This window comes from Periplaneta americana, chromosome 17 (assembly GCF_040183065.1).
Source record: "Periplaneta americana isolate PAMFEO1 chromosome 17, P.americana_PAMFEO1_priV1, whole genome shotgun sequence".
In the NCBI taxonomy this organism is placed as follows: Eukaryota; Metazoa; Arthropoda; class Insecta; order Blattodea; family Blattidae; genus Periplaneta; species Periplaneta americana.
The window spans coordinates 35,268,997-35,281,297 of record NC_091133.1 but is presented as its reverse complement, the minus strand read 5'-3'; the positions used below and the strand labels follow the sequence as shown (position 1 = coordinate 35,281,297).

Here is a 12,301-nt window from a genome sequence, read left to right as displayed (position 1 = left end):
ATTTTTACTTATTTATTTATTTATTTATTTATTTATTTATTTATTTATTTATTTATTTATTTATTTATTTCTCTATTTATTTATATATATTTATTTTTTTTCGTCCAATTCTATTTCATTTATTCTAGCCATTCTAATTTTTTTAGTCAAAAAGATATAAACCTAATTGCTTTTGCAATTTTATGCTATTATTATTCGTCAGTTTTTTATAGCTATTTCTTTATTTATTTGTAGGAACTTTTCTTTTATAAATTTCGTCTGTATATCTTCTGTATTTTGACATTGAAGAACAATGTGAATGTCATCTTCTCTCCGTCCACATAATGGGCATGTGCCTTGAGGTATATTGCCTCTATTATTTCTTAATTTCCAAATCCCCAGTCTGAACCAGGCTAGTCCAAATCTTTCTTTCATATTCGTATTTTCTATATATGTACTCCTTCCCCATATTTTTTTATATTCATTAAAAAATATTAGGGATCGCATTTCATTGTTACTACTGAAATCATTTTGCCTAGTTATATTTTTACACCTTGATTTAATTAGATTTAGGCTTGCTGACATATTTCTTGTAGCTAAGCTATTCCATAACCACCCTAACCCTATATTAAAGATGTTATTTTTAATATTCACGATTGCTTTATTTGTCGTATTATCAATTTGATTTAATAAATATTGTTTCATAAACTTATTTTGGTCACTTTGGATTCTTTTAATTAAGTAGTTCATGTTTCTAACTAGGATTGTGCTCATGATACTGTCCATTCCCATTTCTATTCTAGCTGCATTATTTGAAGAATTTAAACTAACATTTAATACTTTTTTACAATATGTGGCTCTTATTCTATTTAAATTTATTAATGCTTTTTCTTCTAATCCCCGTATCTCACATCCATATAATAATCTAGATTCAACCGTAGTGAAATAAATTCTATTTAGCATATTAATCTTGATGTTGGGCAATTTATACATAGTATTATCTATAATCTTTACTGTTTCCCTACCTACATTATATATATTATTTATGTGATATAACCATTCTCCTTTGTAGTTTATATTTATTCCGAGATATTTTAAGTTCCTCGTCGTTTTAAGCTAAATTCATTGATTAGTATATTTTCTGACATTGATTGTTTACACCCTTTTTTACAGATTAACAGTTTTGTTTTATCTTTATTTAAATTCAGGTCCCAGTTTATGCAATATTTTTCCATAATGTTTAACAATTTCCTCATACCAGTGACCGTTGTTGACAATAGAAGTGTATCGTCAACAAATTGCAGTGCAGGGGTTTGCACATTCCCAAGAGTAGGCCAGTGTCCGCTGTTATCTATGTCGTCAGCTAAATCATTTACATAACAGATATACAATAAACTGCTGAGTGCGGATCCTTGATTTATTCCATTAGTCATGGGAATTTCACATTCGCTGTCTGCTCCAGTTACCTCATTTATTATTATGCAAGCATTTTCATACATCGACTTTATATTATTAATGAAACTATTACTCAGACCGATCTTCGCTAATTTAAAATACAGTTTTTTCCTATTTATAAAATCAAAAGTTTTTAATATGTCAACAAGGCAGCAATATAATTTCCCTCTCTTGTTTTTAGTATATTTGCTTATTAATTCATTAACTAAGATTAAGCTATGTACTGCTGATGCTCCTTTTTTATATCCGAATTGTAAGTTGTTAATAATATTATGTTTATCCAACCAATTTACAAGTCTCTGTGCAATCAGGCTTATATATAGTTTACTAAGGACGGATAATATAGAGATACCATGATAATTTTCAGGGTTATTCCTATCACCTGTTCCTTTATAAATTGTAATTATTTTTGCACAGGCCCAATTTGCAGGATAATAGTTAGAATTTTTTATTTTATTAAATAGTTTTAATATCATTTGCTGATATTTGTTTTTTCCAGAAAATTGTTGGTATTTCATCACTACCTGCCCCTTGTTCTTCACTTTTTTTATTACCAATTGTAGTTCTTTAATTTTAAAGTCACACTCTAAGTCATCGTTATATTTATTCATTGGTCCTATAAAGTTTAATTCACTATTTATATCGCCTTTATTATATATATTATAGAAATATTCCCTCCATTTAATCTTTTCAATTATTTTGTTTGGGTGTGCATATAATTTACTACGTTTTTAGATATTTCCAAACTTCGTTTATGTTATTATTATTTATCCAATTATTTATTTTTTTGGATTCTTTCATACGGAAACTTTGTTTTTTGTTAATTATCAAATTTTTATAATTTTTTCTTTTGTCTAGATAGTCCTGTTTGTCCTCTTCTCTTTGTGTCTTTTCCCAACGATTAAATTTTTTAAATAAATTAGTTCTTTCCTCTTTACATTCGTCATCATACCATGTTTTTATTTTTGCATGCACATTTTTTTGTTTCGTATCGTGTCATGTCGATACCAGCCTTTTTTACAATTTTATATAATAACTCCATGGAATTTTTTATCTTATTTTTATCACAAAAAAAGTCAAAACCTATACTTAATATTTCATTTATTTTGCTATTTAACCTAATAAAAAAAATATTTTCACTATAATTTTCCCATATATACTGTACTTTTTTTTTTTTATTATTTATATTTATCTTATCCAATGGATTATTTTTCGTTTTGCTAATATTTACCTCATTTAAAATTTCAAATTGCATATTGATAATAAGACTTAGATGGTGACTATAACTAGTCATATCTATATTAAAGCTTTCGATTAGTTTTAGTATATCATATGAACATAGACCAATGTCAATTACACTGCTTCCATTTTTAGAAATATATGTGAAGTTTTCAGATCTACCACTGCCGAAATTGCCATTAAGGATATATAAATTATTTTCATTACAGAAATTAATTAATTTCCTACCTTCGTTATTTATATGTTTATCCATGCTTCTTCTTTCTATATTAATGTTATCTAGCATATTTTCTAGTGGATTATGACGGTTACTGTTTAATTCGTCTATGCACGCGTTAAAATCTCCAAAAATTATATACTTAGTGTTTCCTTCATTTCCCGAAACTGATTTCATTTCTTGACTTAACTTTAAGAAAATCTCATTATTATGATATTTTGAATTTTGTGGAGGGTTATAAACCACTTTTATCATAATTTTTAGATCGTTCTTACACAAATCAATCTTTAACCACATGACATTATTTATATTTGATTTTTTTATGGTAACAATAGTTTTCAATTCCTCCTTAATAATTACTGCTATTCCTCCTGTTCCCTTCCAAATTTATTGGGAAGCCACGTTTCCACTAGTATCATTATTACCTAATATATTTACCAATTCTTTTCCTTCAATCTTATTTCTTAAGCCTTCTACATTATTGAACAATATTCTCAAAGTATGACTACCCCCATCTAGTTATTAGACTTTCTAATTGGTGGAAAATTTAATTGATATTGTTGCCTCGCCCTTAATTGATAATTATGATCTGTATTTAACATAGCATTTGTTTTTGATTGATCAGTTGTAGCTCTATGAAATTCCCTATTTTCCAATTTACCTCTTAAGACAGTCCGATTGCTAGCACTCTCTTCAGCTGCCGACCTACTTCTGGTTCTCCCCATAGCAGTCTCCACCAGTCCTCTTGAGCCCCTCATACTGCCAACCATGCTGATCCTATCCATTCGATCCTCTGCTCTGGCTCCTTAGTGTCCTTTTGGATTGTCAACGGCTTCCATGTGATGTCTTCCCTCTTCATTATTATATCTTCCATCATGACTAGTGTTTTCCTCGATGTCCGCTTTACTAAAGAAGCTCTAATATCCCCATCTTTGGATGGTCCAGATAATCTTCTACCGTTGTTTTCCGCCAGCTTATTCATGTGTGTTGCTTCTCCTGCTTGCTCACTCCTTTCCAAACTTTTTTATTTTCTACCATTTGATACACTTCTGCTCCTCCATGCTCGTTGTGGTGATGCTGATCTGTTTCTAATGTCAAATTTTTTCTTCGATCATATTCATTATTTTCTTTCATTATATCTTCTATGCTGTGCCGCCTGAAGAATTCCAAATCAAATATGTTCCCATTTATCCTCAATTTATCTTTTATCATTACTGCTCCCAGACCATTTTTCCGTGCTTCTTTCAGTATCAGTACTAATTTCTTTCTAATATCTCTAATTTCCTTCGTATAGTCATTATCAATGTTTATCCTTGATCCCCGCAGTTGTTGCACATTAGTAATAATGTGTTCTTTGACAAAATAGCTCTTGAATTTCACAACAATCGGGCGACTCCTTCCTCGACCGACTCTATATGCATTATTTATAGCACTTTCTTCCAAATTTAGCCCAAAATATTTTGTAAGGAACTCCAGCACCAAATAACACTTATCTATTGCTCTTTCATAATAGTGTTCCTCTATTCCGTAAATTACAATGTTATTTACTTTACTTTCACTTTCCATTCTACTTACTGCAGCCTTTAATATGCATTGCTCTTTGATTACATTTCTCAATTTGTTTTCCACCTCTGTATGTTTGGTAATTAGTGTGTCTACATCAGTAGCTACTTTTCTTAGGAGAACACTTACATTTTGGCGGTCCTCTTTCATTTCCTTCATATAGTCCTTCAACTCCTTCTTGAATCCCTCATCGCAGCTGTCTCTTGAGTCCATGTTGCTCGGTCCTGGATTTAGTTCCACGTTTCCAAATCTGTTAATACACAACCATAGTAAGCTGAAAACTTTGCAACTCAAATCACTATATACGCAGATATTTAATGGTTTTAATGTGTTTTATCTGAAAATGTAAACAAAGTGAATGACATTAATGACATTCACCTTGAATTTTATCAAGCATCATTGGCTAGTGTTTTAATGCTAATGTTTATAGATATGGTTTATTTGTTCCATTCATCTAGTGTCTGTGTTTTAATTTATTACGAAGTGACAGTGTGCAATTCAACAGCCGTGTGGACACAGTATCTCATAAGTTCATTTTAAATAGTATACAATGATTACGTCGCTTGTTACTCATGTTTCACCATTGTGCCATATATTACGCATGTACAAAGACAATTTTTAACATCTGAAGATGGCATAAATATGCCGAAAACGTTCATGAATAAATTGTAACATATTAACACTACATTAGAAGATAAGCATTAGACGGCCCCATTCACTCCAAACCTGTTTGTTACATAGTGCTTGGTTTTGCTTGATTTTATATTTGTTTTTAATTAGTCTTTTCATGGATGTAAAAGGTAGGCTTTTATTTGTATTCTGAATTAAATTGTATCCTTTATTGGCAAGAAAATCAGCAGTTTCATTTCCAGCAATTTCGCAATGTGCAGGTATCCATTGCAATTGAATTTTTTTTCTGTAGTTTTTGAAGTTGTTGAATCATTTTGTGACATTCTTTAATTTGGATTGACATCATTTTATATGAATTTATTGCATATATTGCTGCTTTAGAATGACAGCATTTTGAAATTTATCTATTCTGTATAGTAGGTGTTGGAGTGAGATATGAATAGCATTTTTTCCGCATCAAAATTTGTTGTATGATATCCTGCTGGTTGATAAAATGAGAATAATGCACACGTAATTCCTGATTCTGAGCTGTTATCGATAGTAGACCCATCTGTGTAGATATGTAACCATTCTTCTGGTGGGTGTCTATTGTTCACAGCTTCTAATGCTAGCCTTTTAGTACAGGTTTGGAAGTTTCAGATTTTGTAACTGCTTCTTCTAAATCTAGTTGAATGTTAATTGGTTCGAAGATTAGAGGGTTTTCTCTGGTTAAAATGTTTTCTTTAGATTTAGGAGATTCAATTCTATTTTTATTTCTGTGACTTTGGACAGGAAACTTGTTTGTGTTTTCAACTTGGTTGGTTGAAACAGTCTTTTTTCCTATTTTGTTGTTGTTAACCATAGCATTTTTTTCATGATGTGTTAGTGCCTGCTCCTCTAGAGTAAGACATATTGCAGGGTTCTGGGTTAAGGCTTGCATTGCCGTGATTGGGATTGATTTTGCTGCACCAGTTATTAGTTGCAGGGCCTGATTTTGGCATACTTCTAGTCGATTCAGGTTGAAATTATTTGCTGTAATTAGTACCTCTGAATTGTAGAGAAGTATTGGCTTGATGAATGTTTTGTACGTGATGTTCAAAGTCTGCTGATTACTACCCCACTTTGCTCCAGCTAATCTCTTTAAAATTGGAAGTCTTTTTGTTGATTTGTTTACTACTGCTTCAATATGATTTTTTCAAGATAATTTTGAATCATAAATTGTCCCTAAATATTTCGTTTCATATGTTTGTCTCAGGTTTGTTTTCTTGAACTGTAGATTTAGTTTTGGGATTTTTTTCTTTAAGTTAAATATTTGAAACGTTGTTTTATCAGTATTTATGGCCATCAAATTGTTGTCAGTCCACTCTTCTAATAGAATCAGAGCCTCTTCCATCGAAGCTTTGGATTTGACTATTTGTGGGGAAGATGTCCATATGACCATATCGTCTGCAAAAAGAGATGTCTTTATTTCTGTTCTTGAAACAGCCGAGGGGAGATTGTTGATGTAGATGTTAAACAACGTTGTACTGAGTACCGCACCTTGTGGAGGCCTATTTTTATTTGCCGGAATTTGGAAGTACTGTCACTGTATTTTGTAGCACAGAAACACTGGGAAAGGAAGTGAGTGGTCCAGTTTAACATGTTGTTCTGAATGCCTAGTTTTGTGTTTTTCGAGTAGTTTGTACTGAATCATATGCTTTTTCAAAATCTATGAAAACTGATAGTGTATCTTGATTTTTGTTGAAAGATTATTTGACATCTTGGGATAGCTGAATTGTATTTTCTTTTGTAGATAGCTGTTGTCTGAATCCTGTTTGTGCTGCTGTTAGTATGTTATTACTTTCTAAGAACCAATTTAACCTCGCTGAGTCCACATCTGTGGAGTAACGGTCAGCGTGTCTGGCCGCAAAACCAGGTGGCCCGGGTTCGATTCCCGGTTGGGGCAAGTTACCTGGTTGAGGTTTTTTCCGGGGTTTTCCCTCAACTCAATATGAGCAAATGCTGGGTAACTTTCGGTGCTGGTCTCCGGACTCATTTCACCGGCATTATCACCTTCATCTCATTCAGACGCTAATGTTGATAAAGCGTTGTAAAATAACCTTAACCTCGCTGAAATCATACGTTCTGCTGTTTTTGCAATGATACTTGTTAAAGAAATTGGTCTGTAATTATTTATATCATCAGCTGTCTTGTACCTCTTTGATTAACATTATTTATTTACAATTTAAATTGTTTTAAGAGAATTTCTACAATTAGAGTGCAAATTTCTTGCATCTTACATATCATACATTTAATTTAATTTGTTCAAAATTAGAGGTCATGATTAGTTTTCGTTTGTAAAATTATTAATTTGTTTTTGATTTCAGCAAAATCTTACTTTAAAGAATGGTGCACGATCTACGGCAGATAGATCTTTGAAGAATCAGTTGTGTGACCAGTTGATGCATCTTATAGACATTGTTTTGGATGGGCGAAAATGCTATTTGGAGAGTATTCGTGGCACAGAAAAGTTTGATGTGTTGCTTCAGCAGTATGAAACAGAAAGACATTCTCTCATTCAACAATTTTGTAAGTATACTGAAAGCGTAGTATTTGGTAGTTGTCAGATAGAATTTGTTTTTTGTGCTTCGTGTGTTGCATTTTTAAAAACATTTCATTTTGTGACAATTAAATAAAATGAATTGTGAATACTGTATATTGTTCATGAATACAAACTCTCTGAAGATGTACTAGTATTTGTATATATTGTGAAGAATATTTAAGAAATTCTGTATATTTGCATATTTTGTTCTCCTTTCTTAGATACTTGGTAATGAATACTAGAACTGCGATTGATTATTTATTCATTCATTCATTCCATTAATCATCATCATCATTACACGACTTAGTCCGTGAAGAACTGTTACGGTCTGAAGAAACACTGATATTCTCAAGCCATCTCTTCCCCGGACGACCCAAAGATCTTTTGCCATGTGATTGATATTGCACGATGACTGTAGGGATCCATGTTCTAGGCGTCCTATTAAGATGGTCTTGCCAATTTTTCTGGTAATCTTGGATGTAGTTCAAGACTGGTGTTACTTTCAGATTTTTCAGTATATCTTCATATCTTCTCCAATTCCACTTGGTGAAGCCTGCAGTTCGTCACATGAAGTGCATTTCATTAGTTGTTATCCTTCTCTCATCGTACTTCCATAGGGTGCTTGCTTCACTGCCATAGGTAAGGACAGGTCTTGCCAGTGCATGTCATTCATTCATTCATTCATTCATTCATACATATTTTAGTGAGGTGAAATCACTTCTCCTTTAACAATTGGCATTTCATGGACATTTTGATCTTAAATCTGGATTGTTTTGTATTGAGATGACAATTCAATTTAGTCGTGAAGTTCGTTGTGTGGTGTTGTTGTTGTTGTCATCGGCAAACGATAATTAGTTGATTTGCATCGTTATTTCTCCAGCTTCCCAATAGAATACTTCAATGCTGTTTTACTTCCTATTATTAGAGTTTAGTTTATCACAGAGAAGAAGATTATGCTTTTTCAAAATTCCATTTCTGTTACAAATTAAGCAGTTTGAAGTTCGCCATATTGTAATTCTCTTAGCATTAACCAGGTGCACTAGGAAGAAGTGTAATTATGCTGGACCCTAAAGTTCGTTTATTGTTTTAGTAATATTTCTATCTACAAATACAATGCATACATTTTTAACACCCAAACCCAGACAATAGCCTACCCAATATTTTCTTAAGAAAATAAAATGTCATAGCTGCTTTGAGGCGTCAGCATTATTGAGAATAGTCAATCCTTTATTTTCGAAAACTTGCATAATGTGTTTGTTGTGCATTGAAAATCTGTGTTGAGAATTCTCAGCTTACAAAACAAAAATAATTTGTGTCACTGAATACTAAACAAAATTAATGACCATTCTAATTTGCTACAGTTGTAGAAAGTAATGTGCAGAAGAATGGAAAAAGTTCCACAACACAGAACTGCACTCCTTGTATTCTTCACCTGACATAATTAGGAACATTAAATCCAGATGTTTGAGATGGGCAGGGCATGTAGCACATATGGGTGAATCCAGAAATGCATATAGAGTGTTATTTGGGAGTCCAGAAGGGAAATGACCTTTGGGAGGGCCGAGACGTAGATGGGAGGATAATATAAAATGGATTTGAGGGAGGTGGGATGTAGAGACTGGATTAATCTTGCTCAGGATAGGGACGGATGGCGGGGTTATATGAGGACGTCACTGTACCTCCGGGTTCCTTAAAAGCCATAAGTAAGTGATGTATGTTTTTATTAATCCTCTTAGAGAAATAAAATGAAAGAATATATTTTCGAAAGTTGTATATTTTGATTTGGAGTATATGCATGTTTTATTTTAGGTACCGTACCTTACATTGCAAAATTATTTTATAATATAAGGCAGTGTACATAATTTTTTTTTTAATTTATCGATTTTAAATCCAATATTTTAAAGCAGTTTTCTGTAATTTATACAGCTACAAAATTCTGATCCTACTGAATATTTCATTTGTGAATTGATTCACCACCAGCCCGACCCCCTTCCTTTGCAGATACTGATTTATAATTTACCTCAACATGCTCCTATATAAATAATGTGCCATAATTGAAGATAGCCACCAGTGTAGCTCAGTCGGCTAAGGCACTTGCCTGTCGATCCAGTGGAGTGATTCCCACTTGGGCTGATTACCTAGTTGTTTTTTTTCCCCGAGATTTTCCCCACTGTAAGGCAAATGACAGGTAATCTATGGTGAATTCTCAGCTCTCATCTCGCTGTCACCAGTTCCATCAATTCCATCAATACTAAATAATCTTGTAGTTGATACAATGTCGTTAAATAACCAAGTAACCGAGAACTGAAGATCTTTCTGCCCTGGGTGCACCATGAGAGGCAATTACATGACATCAGGATCCTATTTCACAAAAGTATGATCTAATACATTACAAGTGAATTGAGCTGTAATTAATAGTTATTAGTAGATTAAATGTTCCACAAAGGTTTCTTGTACAAGTGTACTTTATTACTCCATAATTACAGCTGTAGAAGTGATTTTTCATTGTCTGTACCGCGTAAGTATTAGTCAGTCTGTTGTAATTTGTACAGATTTCTATACAACTGAAGGAATGCTAATAACTTCAAATACCAGTGAACTTTTTGTGTAATTCAAGGAAATAATTGACTGAAATATGTACAGTAGCGTGCAAATTAATCCGAACACGACATATTTTTACATTTTCTGTCATTGTTGGCCTCACAGCTGCTCATACCGCTTTAATTGACATCTGTAGTACGTGTAATTCCATTGTTGAAGGTCTGTCATTATTTTTTTTATAATATGTGACATTTTGCCTGTCGTTGTGTACATTCTGTCGTCTTCACAAATGGATACAACTCCACGAAAACGGTCTAAAATTATAACATTAGCAGAGCATTCTTCTATGACACAGAGGCAAATTGCTGCAGAATGTCGCATCGGTTTGGCTACTGTTAATTCGATCATAAAACGATACAGGGAGACTGGATCCATCACACCCCAGAAAAAGGAAACTGTGGCCGGAAAAGGAAGACTCCACCTGCAGATGATCGTTTAATTATCAGGAAAAGTAAATTAAATCCTAGACTAACTGCTGTCAACTTAACTCGCAAGTTAATGGCTACCACTGGGGCGAATATTCACGTCACAACAGTGCGGCGTAGGCTTTTGGAAGCTGGACAAAGGGCTTGTAAGCCTATTAAGAAGTAACTGCTAACCCCTGTTAGTGCAAAAAGCGCTTAATGTGGGCAAAATTACATCAACACTGTACAGTGAATGACTGGAAGAATGTACTCTTTTCCAATGAGTCTCATTTCGAGGTCCACGGCCACAGTGTTTCTTACGTACGGAAAGGATCCGAAAAAGTAACAGCAGCTCATCTCCAACAAGCACCCAAATACCCCCTAAAGTAATGTTTTGGGGTTATTTTACACATGAAGGGCCTGGAGCATTAATACCTATCAAGGGAATGATGAATTCTGACAAATATATTCACTTATTGGAAACCAGAATCGTACCCCAGCTGCAAAAATCGGCTCTACTGCAGTAGTTGTCCCCCTATGCTGTAACATCTGAAGGAGTGCCAACATATTTCTAGCGCTTTTTGCGCTATCAACCTCAACTCATCTGCCTCCACTGTAACGAAAATTGTTACTTATGCCAATCTTCCTCCCGATAAAAACCTAATGCAGGTCGAGCAGAGACGCGCAAAGAGTGTAAAATACTGTTGTCTTATTACAAAGATTATGTTTGTAGTAGGTAGGAACGGTTCATCTATGGAACCGCCAACATAGGAACCAATTAAGGCCGAATTCGAGCCCCGAAAATATATAATTCATCATTATAGGTGTTAAAAATTATAGGAAAAGTCCAAAAACATGTACACGCAATGCTCCACTTCCGCGAAATTACAGTCTGTAGTCTAGATTCAATGACGGCATTATATCCTGGGTTTGAGCTCCGAAAATTTATAATTCTTTATTAGAGACATAAAAAATTTCAGAAAAAATCTGAAAACTTGTATAGACAATGCACATCTTCCGCCAAATTACAGTCTCTTGTTTGGACAAAGTGACGGCAATATTTTCTGAGTTCGAATACCGAAAGTGTAGGCTATAATTGTTTATTAGAGGCATAAAAATTTCCAGGAAAAATCTAAAAACTTGTATACACACTGCTCGACTTCCGCCAAATTACAGTCTGTAGTTTGGACCCAGTGACGGCATTATTTCCTGTGTTTGAGCCCCGTAAACTTATAATTCTTCATTAAAGACATAAAAATTGCAGGAAAAATTTATAACTTGTATACACAATGCACATCTTCCGCCAAATTACAGCCTGTAGTTTGAACCCAATGACGGTATTATTCTCTGAGTTCGAGCCTCGAAAATTTATAATTTTTTATTATAGGAATAAAACATTTCAGGAAAAACTAAAAACTTGTATACACAATGCAAATCTTCCGCCACATTACAGCCTGTAGTTTTAACCCAATGACGGGTCCTGAGTTCGAGCCCTGAAAATGTATAATTGCTTATTGTAGGAATAAAGAATTGCAGGAAAAACCTAAACTTGTATACATAATGAATCCCCTCCGTTAAATATCGGACTGTAGTTTGAACCTAGTGTGCGTGTTATCTCCTTAGTTCGAGCCCCTTGAAATTAAAATTCATTAA

The 12,301-nt window shown here is 33.4% G+C and overlaps 1 protein-coding gene across 5 annotated transcripts in view; it reads left to right on the top strand.

The window, feature by feature from the left end:
• The window catches only part of Nup133 (nuclear pore complex protein Nup133), a 337,303-nt gene that overhangs the window by 261,253 nt on the left and 63,749 nt on the right, over window positions 1-12,301 (top strand). For all 5 annotated transcript variants that reach the window (XM_069816497.1, XM_069816495.1, XM_069816494.1 and 2 more), the window contains one exon: window positions 7,429-7,630. In XM_069816497.1, coding sequence (XP_069672598.1) covers window positions 7,429-7,630 — 202 coding nt within the window. The remainder of the gene's footprint in view (window positions 1-7,428; window positions 7,631-12,301) is intronic.